General features: G+C 33.9%; 2 protein-coding genes across 2 annotated transcripts; one reads left to right on the top strand and one right to left on the bottom strand.

The window, feature by feature from the left end:
* Window positions 1,493-5,000, top strand: LOC109838354. The gene is made up of 5 exons (XM_020406805.1): window positions 1,493-1,914; window positions 1,992-2,173; window positions 3,261-3,316; window positions 3,408-3,573; window positions 4,494-5,000. The coding sequence occupies exons 1-5, from the start codon at window positions 1,596-1,598 to the stop codon at window positions 4,845-4,847; spliced, it is 1,077 nt and encodes a 358-aa protein (XP_020262394.1). The 5' UTR covers window positions 1,493-1,595; the 3' UTR covers window positions 4,848-5,000.
* On the bottom strand, window positions 5,828-15,822 carry LOC109836946 (acyl-CoA-binding protein). Its single transcript, XM_020405006.1, has 4 exons — window positions 15,717-15,822; window positions 7,772-7,889; window positions 6,193-6,255; window positions 5,828-6,107 (listed from the first exon to the last, which is right to left on the bottom strand). The coding sequence occupies exons 1-4, from the start codon at window positions 15,726-15,728 to the stop codon at window positions 6,028-6,030; spliced, it is 273 nt and encodes a 90-aa protein (XP_020260595.1). The 5' UTR covers window positions 15,729-15,822; the 3' UTR covers window positions 5,828-6,027.

Genomic DNA, 18,468 nt, shown 5'->3' with positions numbered 1-18,468 from the left:
ATTCTGCTAGACTAAGATGTACGAAACAATTTCTGCTTCTAAATCAAATTAAATTAAACGAATTATTTTGGTTGGACTCGATCCATTCGGGTTGGGCTAGGGATCCACTTAGTTTACAAACCAAAGAGAAGAACACAGATCAAGATATTAATAAAAGACGGACCAGACTAAGGGTCCGTTTGGATGGGGTATTTTGTCCCGAAAATTGGGAGGAAAGCTGCCAAAATGGTAGCTTTTTGGCAGCTTTCCCTCAAAATCGCCTCTTAAAGAGACGATTTTGGGGAAAAGCTGCCAAAAGGCTATCATTTTGGCAGCTTTCCTCCCAATTTTTGGGGCAAAACACCTCATCGAAACGGGCCCTAAGGGATCAGATCATGAAGAATGTAAACATAAAAAATTTAAGAAAACTAAAGAAAAAAAATTACGAGCCATCAGACAAAAAGAAAGAACGAAGGATTAGAAAACCAAGAAACTAGCCGCTTCGGTTTGAAAAAAAAAAAAGAAATTCAAGTGGAAGCAAGCTAAAAGGCTAAGGGGCTATTTGGATGCATTTAGGAAACTAGAGTATTTATGACACAAAATAGAAAGTGGTTATCCACCTCACCACTTTTCATTCGAGTGTTTACATTGTTTGGTTAGGAATCTTTGTGAATCCTAAAATAATAGTATTACATTGTTTGGATAGTATAATGTAAACTAGAGTATTTATGACACAAAATGGAAAGTGGTTATCCACCTCACCACTTTCTACAAGGTTTTGACTTTTTTATTTTTTTTGGACACATTTATGACATTGTGTCAGCTTTCCAACAAAATCACTCCTAATTTTGATGATTTTGCTTTCAGTGACACCTCATCAAAAGGTTAATCTTTTCATGTAAAATAGAATTTAAACAAACAATGTAAAATGATGAAAGCTGACATTGAGACCTTCTTTTTTACACTTTCTATTCTTTTACATGATAAGGGGCTGTTTGTTTCCTTTTTTTGAGAGGAAAAGATGGTGAAAGTCTGCCAAAAGTGCAGCTTTTGACAAGCTTTCCACCCAAATCGTCTCTAAAAGAGGCGATTTGGGTGGAAAGCCTGTCAAAAGCTATACTTTTGACAGACTTTTGACAGGCTTTCCCTATCTTTCCCTCTCAAAAAAAGGAAACAAACAGCCCCTAAAAACATACCACCAAACAGCCCCTAAAACGGTCAAAATTCAGTTGGTTCAAAAATCTTGATCTCAAATTTTAAAGATTAACCGAACGAATCCTATTCTTACATTTCGATAAGGCTTACATACCTAATCTTAAAGAGTGATGGGGATCTTATCATTTTTTTTCTAATCGATCCGTAAAGATGTTTTTTTCTGGTGCACATGATCAGCCCGTCCTATATTCAATACTCTCATCTCATCGCAATTACGAAGAAAGAATATATTAAGAAAAAGGGCATTACAGTAATCTCCGTAACTCTGGACCGTCGTACCTCGACCCCTACATGCATAAACGGCGGCATATGGGAACTGGTTCCCTCCTCTCTCTCTCTCTCTCTCCTCTAAAACTATCAACTCCTCCAGAGCTCCAACTCCAAGCTTCCGCTCTCCAATAATGGCGGCCAAACCAATCAGCTCGATCTCAATCTCAGCGGGCGACGACCCTCCTAACCCCTCATCTCTCTCCACCTATCTCGGCCTCTCCTTCGCCGTCTTCTTAGGCCTCCTCCCCAAATCCTCCATCCCCTACCTCTCCTCTCTCCAATCCCGCAACCGAATCCTCGGCCTCAAGCTCTTCCAGGCTGAGGACCAGCTGAAAACCCTGAGGTCGAGGAGGAAGGAGGACTCCAAGGCCAACGCCCGCGTCGTCGAGATCTTCGCCAGCCACCGCCACGCGTGGCAGCAGGAGGAGCGGCAATATCTCTCTAGCTCAAGTATATTATATTCACCAACATTTGTAGAGGAGCAAATGCATAAACAGATACTGCTAAATTAAAAAATTATCAAACAGAGATGCTGGATCTCGTGGCGGCGAGGAGAGAGGAAGAGGAGGAGCAAGAGGAGGCTAGGGTTAGGGTTTCGGAGGGGCTGGGGTTTGGGGAGATGGACGAGATGGCGGCGGCTTATTACGCAGGGGAGAAGGGGAGGGATTCGAAACGATGGGTGGAGAGGGCTGCCAGCGGGTGGCAGCAGGTAAAGAAATTTTTTCTCCCTTTTTTTAAAAAAGCAATTTATCAATTTTTGTTTGTTTTAGAAATTCAGGCATTCTTTATATGGATAAAGAGCTATTAGGAATTGTTGTTATCCTTTTTTTTTGGCGCAAATGTGTGGTTTTTGTTACTAGTTTAGCTTTGAATTTTTGGTTTTTTTAAAAAAAATTATTTATGTTTCTGGTAAATAAACAGGATTCTTCAATTAAAAAAAAAGGATGTGCTGTTGTTTGTGACAATCTTTCCCCAAACTTGGATGTTTTTGTGATATAATAGCGATCTCTCCAATACCTTGCTGAATGTTTGTGTCATTGTGTGAAACCCCAGTTTCTATTTAAGGAACGTTCCGAGTTTAAATTGTTCTGTTACTCGCCTTTCACCTAATCTAACATTCGAAGTTTTAGCAATTTTTATTTATATTTTTATTGAACGGAAAATTCCAATTTAGAACATGTATTTTCCCCCCCTTGTGTCTCAAACAAGATAAACACAGGATTGAACTTGTTTATTATCTTAGTATAAAGTCAAGCTCAACCCTTCCAAGGGAATACTTGGCTATGAATATTTGAGCTCTATGGTGGATGGTGAAAGTATCAAAAGGGACGGTGGATGGTAAAAAGTTATTATTTTGGAGTAATTTTACTTTAGCTCAAGGTTTCTAACTCAAAGCTCTATGGTGTTAGCCTTTAAGTGGAAGAGTCAGTAGTACTAGCTTCGACAACCTACTCTTGAAATATATTTCAGTTAGGATGGTTAAATTAGAAAAGAATTATTCTTGTTTTTCCCACCAGTTTTTGATCATGCTAAATATGAATTGTGTCACCTTGAGTTATAATATGATTGTGCATAACTGCATGAAATAATCCAGGGGATTGTTTTTTAGAGGAAGGAAAGAAATCACTACTTGGAATGGAGTTCCCCTTACAATTGGGGATCTGGATGTTACCCAAATTAAAATATTGTCTATCTAGATCATATTTCCATGTTTAACGAGTGAATACAACAAAAACATTGTCTTGTGCGTGTTCATTTTTTGGACTCTCCTAATAGTTTTAATCTGACTTTTGTAGGATATGCAGTATGATTCTCTTGAATCTATGTATCACATGAAAAATTTTGTATCAAGGTGAGCCTTAATAATATTATTTATTTGATGATTCTAATAAGCTAATCATTTTAATTAACTATAGTTTTTAAAATTAATCGCTGGTTTTCAGGAGGGAATCCCCTTGGAAGGTGGACGGTGATTCAACTGTTTCCTCTAAGCTTAAATTACTGGAGCAAGAGTTGAGTAATTTGTCCAAGGTATCATCATTGATGAGGAAGCAAGCAAAGAGATACCAATCTCTTACTGGGAAAATCGACGATCTATGCAGGAGAATGGTAAGTCTTTATCTTTATTGGGTATAAAACTTTACTTATGCCTGATTTCTAGTCCAGTATAACTGTGTTAAATCTATATAAACTAATAGTTATCTCATGTTGTCACCGTGTTTTTCACAGTGCAAAAATTTTATGGTTTCCTCAAGATTTTTGATGCAGCGATGATTGCTGTGTTCGATTTATTTCTGGAATAAATTGGCCCGTTTTGATTCTTTACTTGAGCAAGATCAAGTCTCTATATTGCTTTTCTTTCTCATTCAAAAAAAACTAGGGGGCATATGTTTCCTTTGAAAGTCATAATGACCATATATTATTTTGCTATTGTAGACTTAGACTTACCTAAGTAAATTTTGTCTTGGAGCTTATTTCACCCTTTTTCATTGAGGAAAAAATGTCAGAATTATTGAAGTTCCTGTATACAAGTATTGACAATCCCATGGAACACAAAGATGTCAACTGTAGATCTTTTTATATTAAACAAAAGAATATTTGTTCAGTTTGAGAACACATTTGATTTTCTTTGCAAACCAACAACTAGTGAAAAATATTGATTGTAATTATGAAGATACAACATCCACACATCGAAATCAAGTTGAAGCACCCAGAAAATTGCTTGGTGATGAAAGGAGGTGGCGTCGAATTAATGAAATTTGCGAATACTATTTTAGCTACGGTTTCACTTGCATATTATTTTAATTTTCATTTGATAGCAACTTGCACTTTGGTTTGGCGCTGGAACATCTAAGCTTTAATCTGATCTTCAACAGAATGTTTAGGTTCTAACCTATTGGCTTTCCGGGTTTTATGTTTAGTTCTAACCACCGTCCCCATGGTTAGTGGAAATGATAATACTTCTTTCATTTTAGATTTAGAACCATTGTGACTGACTTATCATCTTCTTTTTTATGCCAACATCATAGCAAGCCAGTGACCCTTGTGAGCCAACCCTGAGTCCAGAGTTCCGGACACAGCAGCAGACAGAGTTCCTGCTCGAAGCTGTCCGCCTCCAACATCGATCAACTGAAACACGACAAAAACTGAGCTCCCTGCAAGTAGAGACAACAAAGAGCTTCGCAGGAGACGAGCTCACAGGACAGTCAAAACTAAGCACAAGAAGGTCCTTGGATACAATTGGAAACAACTTCAAGGAGATACAAAGGAATCTGGAGATCTGGTTAGCAAGAATCATCGGTGATGTTGAGGGTATTTTAGCGAGGGATGGCTCATCACGTGTAAGGGATTATTGCATATCTCAGTACCCCTTGGTTCGATGATGTCTCAAAATCACGTACGAGATTTTTCGGCATCTTCAGTATAATTTATATTGTTTTATTATAGCTAAACTATCGATGATGAAGATGACACGTAAATATACAGCACTCTTGACTTAGTATAGATTTAAAACATAACTGATGACTTCGCTTTAAGGTTTTTGTTTGCATTACCATGCTTATAATTACTGCAGCTTATCGAGCAATTTGCTTTCGTTTTAAATATCCAAAGGTTTTAATTGAGCATATACATACATACACATGGTTTATTGCTAACTTAACCTTGTTACTGAAAATCGAGAATGGGAGTGGAATTTCACTTAAAGGTAACAACATGATATCGTTAAATCAACTCAGTTCCAACTTCCAAATCTATTCCTTTATAATAATGGAAGGATCCAAGATTCACTATTCATACTACAGTAAAAAAAATCTGTAGCATTGTTGTTGTAGCATAAATGTAACATTTTTGTTGTAGCACAGAAACGAGGATCTGAGATTTATGTTACAGTAAAATATTGTAACGTTATTACTAAGTGTTATTACTGAAGCTTAAGCGGGATACTGTAGCTCTTTTAAAAACATTCCTGTAGCGCTTACAAAAACTTTACTGTAGAAAAAAATAAAAAAATGGAGGCCGTACTTTGCATGGGTGCAGACTAGTATACTAATGTAATCCAGAATTGCTAGAAGATGCAATTGGCTAGAAATTACATGCCAAATTCACATTGAGACATTGAAGCCCAATAAAGCAAAGCTTATAGAATCCAAGTTCCAAGAGTGGGTTGTAGGTCGTGGCTCTCGATTCAGCTTATTATGCTATATTGACAGCGCATATGCAAATTCTTTTCATCGCCTTATCAGCCACACTTAAAATTCTGCTTATGTTGACAATATTCAATCAGTCTCAATTCTCCAAATTACCCCATTTGTGCACTGTTACTACATCACAGGGGCTTATGAGTCGATCAATAGACGAGCTCTGAATTTTAACAACCAACCAGCATTAACAAGGGCTCTCAGTTCATTGACACATAGAACATAAGAATTACTAATGTTCAAGTAGGAATATTTTTCGTTGAAAGCATAAGTAAATCTAGATAAGCCTACATTCATACTGCAAAGAGGTAAATAATAATACTTTCACACAGCAACCGAGCAAGCAACAAACAAACTACGCAGTTCAATTTGCAGCGGCAGCTTCTTCCAGCAACTGCTTCACCTTGGTGATGTAGTCGCTCATGGCTTCATCCTGGGATTTTCCTGTTGGCAAGGGAAATTCACATAAAAAAATAAAATTTATGGAAGTCTATGGTTCTAAAAACAAATTATAGGGCGAGTTAAGAACCTTCAACAGCCTTCCATGCATCCCACTTGGCCCTGTCTCTCATGTTGAACATACCCGGGCGAGCTGCAGAGATCAAACACCATCTATTTCAGGAAGGTAAAATCTTGAAGGCTGACCAATATATAAACTGAGAAAAGAGTAAATTATATTAACCCACTTACAATTTGCCAAAAACAACAACAACAGTATGCATGCTTAAGACCCATTTCACCCTAGGAACAGCAATTTCACTAGCATATAACGTAACACAAGAATATTACCCAAACTTTATCCTCTCTCTCTCTCTCTCTCTCTCTCTCATAACTTAATGTGATTGTAACACTGTAGGGTATTTTAATTGAAATAAGTGTATCACTCCATCAACTAAGAAAAAAAAAAAAAAAAAAAAAAATTAACTACAATGTTGGGTGAGGCATCTGCTCACCAAACATCAATATTGCCTTTCCTACAAGTTAATATTCTGTTACCAATTTTTCAAAATAGCAAGGAGATGTTTGGTTCTCAGTTATAACATCAATTAGCAAGGATTGTTTGTTTTTATAAACCTCGTGTTCTTGGAGGATTCTATACAAAGATTCATAATCTTGGGGGTTGTATCAGAAAGAAGACTTCAGGAGGTGTGTAACTAAATGCCCTTGATTAAGTCGGTCAATGCACCACATAATAAAAATCCTGTTTTCTATGAACCAATTTGATTACTCGTCAACTTAGGATTTGACCCATAGCGAATCCAAACCAGGTCTGATAGCAGTTCAAACGTACATTGAGCACATTTGAGATTTACAAGTCTTAGATTGCATTTCATGCCTAGTTGTGGTTTTGCTCCATAAGTAGAACGTTTAGTTGTTATTTCTCATTACTATAGAGGTAAAACTCTTAGATTTTGAGATTGCTCTGTCGCATGACATTTACTGGTAAAACTCTCCTTTCATTTTATTTTTCAATGAGCGTGTCTTTTCTCTTTTAGGTTTAAGGTTTCCAGAGCTGACCAACCTGAGTACAAACCAGCCTAACCCTAAATTAACCCTTCAGAGGCTGGGTGTTATTCAGGTTGTTATTACCTTGCATGTGACCTTGGGTTGGGTCAGGCTTGATCCTCAATCCAAAAGCAAGTCACCAAATTGCACCCCTTATTAAGGAGAGGAAGGAAAAATATACTCGCTTATGGAGCTCTTGCTAAAGATAGATAAGTCTCTGACTCTCTGGTTACAAAAAGGATAGGCACGTGACACATTTGTCATGCACTCGAAATCAAACAAATGCAATGTTGTATATAATGCTAATGTTAGGGAACACAAGAAATACATGAAATGAACTTCCAAACACACAATAAAAGTTGTAATAATCGATTACCCATGTTTGACAGAGGTCAATAAGTAGTAAAAATAGCCTGTAGTAATCAAATGATAATGATAAGGAAGCAATGTTTCAAATGCTGTCGCAATTTCAAGTTACCAAAGAAATGTCATATCATTAAGCAGTATTTGTCTCTTAAATCACCATCATATAACGTGTTTGACCGACTGACTTGTGTACGTTAATAACTACTGCAAGAATAATGAGTTGATTCAGTACGTACAAGTGTTGACAGGTCCAACAGTTGCCTGCTTGTAAAGCCCATACAGGATCAGCTTGTTCTCATTTGTAGTATTCTCTGGTAGTGTTTTAGCTTTCTCAGCATGCTCTTCAAATTCTTCCTGCATTTTAAGACCATAAAAGGTCATTTGGCATCGATATGCTTACCAAGTAAGAAAAATATAGATATTATTCATTTGTGACAAAGAACTAACAGAAACAACCATAAGAATCGGAAGGCTAGAGGGGGAAACTAGTAGTGAAAAGTGCAAGTCATAGATGCATATTCATAAAAAAATTACAAGTTTTCTAGCTTATATCTTTTCTTGTGGAAGGTGAACAAAATTTAATCTTGCTAGTTAAAAACAAATGTAAATCCAGTCATATGCTCTAAATTTGAAAAAAAAATCTTAAATGGGTCGCGCAATGTGTCTGAAATCAACATCAAGGGGTGGATTGTAGTTTGGAAGAGGTTCGAGCCATTATGTGACCCAAGCCAGTGTTTACATGCACACAGAAGACATGCTGTTAGAATTTTGACTCTTCATATTCTATTATGTGACATTAATAGCAATTTGAATTTAATCTTGGAATTAACTACTTTGTTGGTTTTAAGACATAACTACATTGGATAGTTATGAACTCCTTGGTGGTGGGAGTTCTATAAAGAGAGTCACTTGTCCACACACAATGTATGATCAATAATCAAGTCATGTGATGTAATAATCCATCATCTCGGTTTTGTGTTGTGGAGTGGACAAGGAAGAACAATTATCAATAATTTCGGTGTTCATTACATTGAACAATGGAAGAAGGTATGTACCATTTTATTCAATCTTGTTTTAATATGTAAACGAGTGTTAAATTCTGTTAATCATGCTATAAGAAATCTTACAATTAGTATCAAAGCCATTATATGATGTAATTTTGTTGTTTTCTCGAATTTATTTCGGTATAATTTATTTTCTGTACTATTGAAAGTTTTATAGAACTTGGAATCATTTTTTACCAACTAATAAAGTAGCCTAGTGGTAAGAGTTTTGAGTGAGGAATCCAAGGTCATAGGTTCAAATCCCCCCATATTAATATATCTTGACAAGGGCCTTGTGGGTCTTGGGTTTGATTAAAAAATAAAATCTAAAATTTTTTCCTCTTCTTACATTGCAGTTCCGAATTTTCATTTTGAACAAATTGCCTACTTTTCAGTTTAATTTCCTTTTGGATTGAATGATTTTATAATGACTGTTTTAATGAGATTAAGTTTTAAACTTGTAGAATGGCCACAACATCTATAAGTCATGAAAAAAAAGTTATATCTCATTATTAAAGATGTTAATTCAATCCAGAGTTGCAATCATATTTACATATATCTCTGCTATACCCCACAGGGAAGTAATGATCTATGTAATTTATTGGGTTAATAAAGCATATTTGTTTATAGTGGGGAAATTTCTTATACCCACAGGTATGAAAATTTTCCTTCATTATAATCAAACTTTTGTTGTTCTTAATTAAAGACTAAGTAATGAATCTATGTATTTTAGGACCTCTATCCACAGGAAGGTTAAAAGTCATTACATTGAATAAAGTTTAATTTTCGTAGCATTAATTTTGTTTCATTTCAATGCAGTTGTTCCTGTTTCTGTAGTTAATGAAGTCCCGATTCTAAGCGGCGATAATTTTTCAGATTGGAAGGACAAGATCCTTCTAAAATTAGGCTGCTTAAATCTAGACTTGGCTCTCCATAAAGAATGTCCTACTCTCATGGAGACTACGGAACCAAGTAAGAAGACTGAATTTAAAAAATGGGAGCATGCAAATCGTCTCAGTATGATGCTTATGAAATCACATATTAATCGAAGTATTCGGGGATCAATTCCTGAATTTGATAAGGTAAAATATTTCATGAAAGCATTCGAGGAGCAATTTATTGTTTGTGACAAGGCTATGGCTACAACCTTGATTCAGAAACTCACAAATGTGAAATATGATGCTCGTAAGGGTGTGCGCATGCATATTATGCAATTAAGGGATATTGCTTCCCAACTTAAACCTCTAAAAATTGATATATCTGAATCATTTCTAGTGCATTTCATACTTTCTTCACTTCCAGTGGAGTATGGACCTTTCAAGATCTCTTACAATACACACATAGAGAATTGGTCTGTAAATGAACTCCTAACCATGTGTGTTCAAGAAGAAGAAATACTTAAACATGAGGTTATAGAAAGTGTTAATATAACAACTCATAATAAGAAAATTGCATTTAAAGGTAAAAATGGATCTGATCTGTTAAAGGTTAAAGGAAAACAACCTATGAAGTTCAAGGGTAAAGGTCCAAACTGCTTCTTCTGTAAAAAGAGAGGACACGTTAAGAAAGATTGCCTGAAATACAAGAAATGGCTCGTGAAGAAAGGTAATATCATATCATATGTTTGTTTCAAATCTAATTTTAGTCATGTTCCTAATAATACTTGATGGATTGATTCTGACTCGTCAATTCATGTTGCCAATACTATAAAGGGGTTTCTAACCCAACGGACGCCGCCGACGACAAGTGAGTCGGGCATCTATTCAGGAAATGGGATGCGGTCACTTGTAAAAACAGTGAGAAACTATCAACTTATTTTAAAATCTTGTTATGTAATTGATTTGAAAAATGTGTTCTATGTACCTTCATTTTCAAGAAATTTGATTTCTGTATCAAGATTTGAAAAATGTGTTCTATGTACCTTCATTTTCAAGAAATTTGATTTCTGTATCAAAACTAAGTATTTGTGGTTATGAAATTAATTTCAATGTTAATGGATTTCTTTTATACAAATATTAAGTTTGTATTGGTTCTGGAATATTATCTGAAAATCTTTACAACCTTGATTTAGACACAAATTTTAAAAATAATTTGCTTTCTTTAAATGTCGATAATGTTGGCAATAAAAAAATATCATTAAGGAAAGCTCCACTATATTATGGCATAAGAGATTAGGCCATATTTCAGTTTATAGAATTAAAAGGTTAATAAATGAAGAGATTCTTCCTAATCTAAACTTTACTAACTTTAATACATGTATGGATTGCATAAAGGGAAAGAAACTAACATTACTAAAAAGGGTTTTAAAAGGAGTACAAAATGTCTAAAAATTATTCATACAGACATATAGGGACCATCTCCAATTCCTTGTCTAAATAGTTAAAAATACTTCATCTGTAAAAAACCCTATGAAGTTCAATCTATGAAGTTCAAGGGTAAGGGTCCAAATTGCTTCTTCTGTAAAAAGAGAGGACACGTTAAGAAAGATTGCCTGAAATACAAGAAATGGCTCGTGAAGAAAGGTAATATCATATCATATGTTTGTTTCAAATCTAATTTTAGTCATGTTCCTAATAATACTTGATGGATTGATTCTGACTCGTCAATTCATGTTGCCAATACTATAAAGGGGTTTCTAACCCAACGGACGCCGCCGACGACAAGTGAGTCGGGCATCTATTCAGGAAATGGGATGCGGTCACTTGTAAAAACAGTGAGAAACTATCAACTTATTTTAAAATCTTGTTATGTAATTGATTTGAAAAATGTGTTCTATGTACCTTCATTTTCAAGAAATTTGATTTCTGTATCAAAACTAAGTATTTGTGGTTATGAAATTAATTTCAATGTTAATGGATTTCTTTTATATAAAGATGAAGTTTGTATTGGTTTTGGAATATTATCGAAAATCTTTACAAGCTTGATTTAGACACAAACATTGAAAATAATTTGCTTTCTTTAAACATCGATAATGTTGGCAATAAAAGAAGTATCATTAAGAATAACTCCTCTATATTATGGCATAAAAGATTAGGCCATATTTCAGTTAATAGAATTAAAAGGTTAGTAAATGAAGGGATTCTTCCTAATCTAAATTTTACTAACTTTAGTATATGTGTGGATTGCATAAAGGAAAAGCAAACTAACATTACTAAAAAAAGATTCTAAAAGGAGTACAGAATGTCTTGAAATTATTCATACAGACATATGGGGACCATCTCCAATTCCTTGTTTAAATGGTCAAAAATACTTCATCTCATTTATTGATGACAAATGACCATTCTAGGTATATGTATTTATACCTCCTAAATGAAAAGTCTGAAGCATTAGATGCTTTTAAGACTTATAATGTCAAGGTAGAAAATCAATTAGACAAAAAAAATAAAGATTATGAGATTAGACAGGGATGGAGAGTACTATGAGAGATACACCGAAAAAGGACAAATGCCAGGTCTGTTTGCCCAATTCCTTAAAAGTGAAGGTATTATAGCACAATACACAATATCAAGTACACCACAACAATATGGTGTGGCTAAAAGAAGGAATAGGACACTAATGGATATGGTTAGAAGCATGATTAGTAATGCTGATCTATCGTCATCCTTTTGGAGTGAAGCACTAAACACTGCTATGTATATACTTAATCGTGTTCCATCAAAAACAGTTCCAAAAACTCTTTTTGAGATTTGGAAAGGATGGAAACCTAGTCTGAATCATATGCACGTATGGGGTTGCCGAGTTGAAGTGAGAATATATAATCCTCACATTAAGAAACTTGATTCAAGAACCGAAAATGGCTTCTTATTAGGTATGCTTTAAATTCAAAAGGATATAGATTCTATTGTCCATTGCACACACCAAAGATTGTAGAAACTAGGAATGCTAAATTTCTTGAGGATTCAACTTTTGATGATTTTCCTCGTAAGATGAGAATTGAGGAAATAAAGAATCCTAGTTCATCATCTACAATTAAAGAATTAATTGTTCGAAGGAGAATTGTGTCTATTATAGAAGACACACCAAATCAAGTTAATGAACAATTAATTCAAAATGAAATAGATGACTAACTTCCTCATGTTGAGGAAATTCAAGAGGTACCGGTTATCCAAAATCAAGAAAATTTGGATAATCAAGTTGAACTAAGAAGATCCTCTAGAATCAGAAAACCAGTAATACCTAGTGACTACGTCGTATATCTTCAAGAGTCTAACACTGATGTAGGACCTAAAAATGATCCTACTTCGTTTTCACAAGCCATTATTGGAGAAAATTCTAATTTATGGCTTGATGCCGTGAAAGAAGAATTAGAGTCTATAGAAAAAAATAAAGAATAGAATCTCGTTGAATTACCGAAAGGAGTCTTAGTTGTTGGTTGTAAATGGATATTCAAAACAAAACAAGACTCATCTGGTAAAGTTGAACGATATAAAACAGACTTGTAGCCAAAGGGTTTACCCAAAAGGAAGACATTGATTTTCATGAAACATTTTCTCCTGCTTCTTCTAAAGATTCTTTAAGAATAGTTATGGCATTAGTAGCTCATATGGATTTAGAGTTACATCAAATGGATGTGAAGACGGTTTTTCTAAATGATGATCTTGAGGAAGAAGTATACATGAGGCAACCCGAAGGATTTACTTTTGGGCAAAAAGATTAATTATATTACAAGCTAAATAAATCATTATATGGGCTTAAACAAGCTTCCCGTCAATGGCATATAAAATTCCACAATACAATTCTTAAATTTGGTTTTATAGAGAATATTGTGGATGAATGCATATATATTAAAATCAGTGGGAGTAAATTTGTTATATTAGTCTATATGTTGATGATATATTACTTGCATGTAATGATAATGACCTATTACATAAGACTAAAAGTTACTTGTCACAAAACTTTAAAATGAAGGATTTAGGTGAAGTATCTTATGTTATTGGAATAGAGATTCACAGAGATAGATCCCTAAAAAAATTGGGATTATCTCAAAAGGCTTGCATTAATAAAGTTTTGGATAGATTTGGAATGCAGAATTGTGCACCTAAAGATGCACATATTTCCAAAGGTGACAAGTTTGGTTTGGACCAATGTCCAAGCAATGTTTCAGAACTAAAAGAAATAGAGAATATTTCATATGCTTCTGCAGTTGGAAGTCTTATGTATGCGGTTGTTTGCACAAGACAAGATCTTGCCTTTTCAGTAGGAATGTTGGGAATGTATCAAAATAATCCTGAAATGGCTCATTGGAAAGCTGCCAAGAGGATAATGAGATACCTAAAAGGGACTAAAGATTATAGGCTTACATATAGTTATTCAGATCATTTGGAAATGATTGTATATACGGATTCTGATTGGGCTGGTTGCGAGGATACAAGAAATCTACTTCAGGATATATTTTTCTACTTGCTGGAGGTGCAATATCCTAGAAAAGTATGAAACAAAGTTTAGTTGCATCCTCGACTATGAAAACAGAATTTATAGGTTGCTACGAGACATCATCACAGGCATCATGGTTGAGGGATTTTGTTGCGGAGCTTAAAGTGGTTGATCTCATTTCAAAACCATTGCTTATTTATTGTGACAACACCTCTACGGTTGTGTTTGCTAACAACAATAAAAGCGGAAGTCGAACGAAATACATTTACATCAAATTCCTTAAGGCTAAAGGTCGAGTTCGTGATCACATTGTTAAGTTTGAACACACAAGAACAGAGTTCATGATTGTTGACCCATTGACTAAAGCTATACCAGTCATTCCATTTAAGAGTCATGTAAGCAACATGGGGCTCGTTCACGTTTAAGTGTTTGTTATGTTTTATGTCTAGACTTATTTGATGTTGTTAGTGATTTATATTCATGACAAATAAAGTGTACACATTATGTTTAAGTCATGTATTTATTGCTATTTAAGCGTATAAATATATATATATATATATATATGAAGCTTCTCAAGAATTAATTATTTTGCTTATTCAATTGCAACAAATTATTTGGCCATAAAGTAGCAATACTGTTATGTCATTGGAACATTAATAGAATATTTGAGTCTAGTGGGAGAATGTTAGAATTTTGACTCTTCATATTCTATTATGTGACATTAATAGCAATTTGAATTTAATCTTGGAATTAACTACTTTGGTGGTTTTAAGACATAACTACATTGGGTAGTTATGAACTCCTTGATGGTGGAAGTTCTATAAAGAGAGTCATTTTTCCACACACAATGTATGATCAATAATCAAGTACTGTGATGTAATAATCCATCATTTCGGTTGTGTTGTGGAGTGGACAAGGGAGAACAATTATTGGTAATTTCGGTGTTCATTACAATCAACAATGGAAGAAGGTATGTACCATTTTATTCAATCTCGTTTTAGTATGTAAATGAGTGTTAAATTCCGTTAATCATGCTATAAGAAATCTTACACAGGCATCAAGTATCCAGATCCTGAAGTGTCCAACGGAGGAATCCTCCAACCAAAAATTGATATCAGGCGAGATTTTAACAAATGAAGCAGTCACAAAATAATGAACATAATCATGTACTTGATGAGTAACTTACTCAAGATATTGGGTATGATTTCAACAGATTAACAGACAATATTTCATCATCTAAAAAATTGAGAATTGTGATGCTCAAATTCTGTATAGCTTTGTCAGTTGTCACTCAAGTATAATGTAGCGTCCTAGAGTCCAATAAATTTTTTTTTTTGAAGCCTAATTCTTCATCCTAATTATTCGGATCAGAAACCAGGGAAGCAACCATGCATCTAATTGACTAAAAGAGTCACAGTCAAAAGGAATTACAAGTTATTTTTTCAGAAATTTATTAAACATCACATTATCCATCAAAATTTTCAAATTTAACAAGAGATCAACACAAAATCTACAGATCTGAACACTAGAAAGTCATTAATAACAAAACTATCCATCAAAATGGTCCGGATCTATATAAACTAGAAAGATCGCAAGAAAATAATCACAAAGAATCGATAGAGTTCACCAGATCGATCCGGATAATTGGAGAAAAAGAACATTAATTTCCCAAAAAAACTGGACTTAAAATGCCAGTAAGCCGCCAATAAATCTTAGGATGCTAATTTTGTACATAAAAATCGAAAGTGGAGCTAGAGTTCGATACCTTCAATCCCATGGTTCGGATCTTTCTGCTCAATTCGTCTCCAAAGATTCTCCAACCGCAGCGGCAATACTAGGCGTATACTTATAGCATGATTGCTAAAAGATGAGCCTAGTATTTCTTAAAAATTACACAATTACCAAAGTACAGTGTGTGGGGTTTTTTCCCTAATGGTTTTTTTGCTACAGTAATCCCGGGTTTAGCCGTTATATTCCTTTTTTTGTTACAGTGTCTTGCTTCTGCTACAGTATTCTCATGTGTAACAATAATATTTTTTCAAAAGACTACGCAGTCCAGTTTTATGTTGCTACAGTAATAATGTCGGCGTTTATTATAGCATGAATAGTGAATTTTGGGTTCTCCCATTTGTATAGAGGAGTAGATATAAAAATCACTTTTGAAATAAGATTATTCTATCCAAGCTAACTTTGATTATCAATTTATATATAAACCATCTTTCAATGATTACTTATTGTAATCAACTAATTTGACTCACTTTTAAGTCAATATTTTTCTATTTCGCTATTATAATCAGTTGTCAAATAATAAATACAGTAGAGAGATGATGCTTAAGCAGCTTAATGAAGGTTAAGTGTGATCAATTTCTAAAAATAAACTGAGAAATGGATCTACATGGCTAATTACAAAAAACTCTTTAAAAATAAAGGGAAAAATGCTTCCAGCCCCCAAAAGCCAAGGAAACGTGCTTCCCACCCCCAAGATTTTGTCAATGAGTGTTTTACCCCCAAAAATAAAAATTCTGTTCTCTGAGCCCCCAAAACACAAAAACCCATGAGATTAAAATATGTGAAGACCATAATACTCTTCTCTCTCTCTTTTTTTTTTATTAAAATATGATGAGGATTATTTTATTATTTTCGTTTTCTCTCCCTCTTTATCATGATGTACTGAGATGATAGTTGAAATGATTGATGAGGATTATTTTATTATTTTTGTTTTTTATTATTTTCGTTGTTTGTATCGAGAGATTGTTAAAGTTACGGGTTAATTGTTAAGGTTACGAATTAATTGTTAATGTTACGGGTCAATTGTTAATGTTATGAATCCTCTCTCTCTCTCTCTCTCTCTCTCTCATGATGTTACTTTGATGATATTGAAATGATTGAAGAGTATTATTATTTTATTATTTTTGTTTTTTATTTTTTTCGTATTTTTAGAATATTTATTGTTAAGGATAATGGTTGGTTGTAAAGGTTATGCATTATTTGTTAAGGTTACGGGTTGGTTGTTAAGGTTACGGATTTGTTGTTAAGGTTATGGGTTTGTTGTGTAGGTTACGGATTTGTTGTTAAAGTTAAGGGTTTAATTGTTAAGGTTACGGGTTTAATTATTAAGGTTACGTGTTTAATTGTTAAGGTTACAGGTTTAATTGTTACGGTTACGGTTTAATTGTTAAGGTTACAGTTTAATTTTTAAGGTTACAGGTTTAATTGTTAAAGTTACTGGTTTAATTGTTAAGGTTACGGGTTTAATTGTTAAGGTTACGGGTTTAATTGTTAAGGTTACGGGTTTAATTATTAATGTTACGGTTTAATTGTTAAGGTTACGAGTTTAATTGTTAAGGTTACGATTTAATTATTAAAGTTACCGGTTTAATTGTTAAGGTTACGAGAGAGAGAGAGAAGGGATTCATAACCCTAACAATTGACCCCGTAACCTTAACAATTAAACCCGTAACCTTAACAATTAAACCCGTAATCTTAACAATTGATCCGTAATCTTAACAATTAAACTCGTAACCTTAACAATTGACCCGTAACATTAACAATTAAACCCGTAACCTTAATAATTAAATTTATAACCTTAACAATTGACCCGTAATCTTAACAATTAAACCGTAACCTTAACATAATAAAACCCGTAACCTTAACAATTAAACCATAACCTTAACAAATAAACACGTAACATTAACAATTAAACCCGTAACCTTAACAATTAAACTCGCAATCTTAACAATTAAACCGTAACCTTAACAATTAACCCGTAATCTTAACAATTAAACATGTAACCTTAACAATTAAGCCCGTAACCGTAACAATTAAACCCGTAACCGTAATAATTAAACCCGTAACCTTAACAATTAAACCCATAACCTTAACAATTAAACTGTAACCTTAACAATTAAACCGTAACCGTAACCGTAACAATTAAACTCGTAACCTTAACAATTAAACACGTAACCTTAACAATTAAACCCGTAACCTTAACAATTAAACCCGTAATCTTAACAACAAATCCGTAACCTACACAACAAACTCATAACATTAACAACAAACCCGTAACCTTAACAACCAACCCGTAACCTTAACAATCAATGCATAACCTTTACAACCAACCATTATCTTTAACAACGAATATTCTAAAAATACAAAAAGAATAAAAAACGAAAATAATAAAATAATAATCATCTTTAATCATTTCAATATCATCAAAGTAACATCATGATAGAGAGAGAGAGGGAGGATTCATAACCTTAACAATTGACCCGTAACATTAACAATTAACTCGTAACCTTAACAATTAACCCGTAACTTTAACAATCTCACAATACAAACAACGAAAATAATAAAAAATGAAAATAATAAAATAATCATCATCAATCATTTCAACTATCATCTTAGTACATCATGATAAAGAGAGAGAGAAAACAAAAATAATAAAATAATCCTCATTATATTTTAATAAAAAAAGAAATAGAAAGAGAAGGGTATTATGGTCTTCATATATTTTAATC

The sequence above is a fragment of the Asparagus officinalis genome, chromosome 4 (assembly GCF_001876935.1).
Source record: "Asparagus officinalis chromosome 4, Aspof.V1, whole genome shotgun sequence".
Classification (NCBI taxonomy): Eukaryota; Viridiplantae; Streptophyta; class Magnoliopsida; order Asparagales; family Asparagaceae; genus Asparagus; species Asparagus officinalis.
This window is presented reverse-complemented; position numbering and strand designations above follow the sequence as displayed.

Excerpts from the sequence above, each read along its gene's own strand:
- LOC109838354 (XM_020406805.1), top strand. The coding sequence starts at position 1,596 with ATGGCGGCCAAACCAATCAGCTCGATCTCAATCTCAGCGGGCGACGAC. Across the intron at positions 1,915-1,991 it reads GCAATATCTCTCTAGCTCAA|AGATGCTGGATCTCGTGGCG; the intron begins GTATATTATATT and ends ATTATCAAACAG. Across the intron at positions 3,574-4,493 it reads ACGATCTATGCAGGAGAATG|CAAGCCAGTGACCCTTGTGA; the intron begins GTAAGTCTTTAT and ends CCAACATCATAG.
- LOC109836946 (XM_020405006.1), bottom strand. Across the intron at positions 6,256-7,771 it reads TGTTGGACCTGTCAACACTT|CTCGCCCGGGTATGTTCAAC; the intron begins GTACGTACTGAA and ends TGATCTCTGCAG. Across the intron at positions 6,108-6,192 it reads TGCATGGAAGGCTGTTGAAG|GAAAATCCCAGGATGAAGCC; the intron begins GTTCTTAACTCG and ends CCTTGCCAACAG.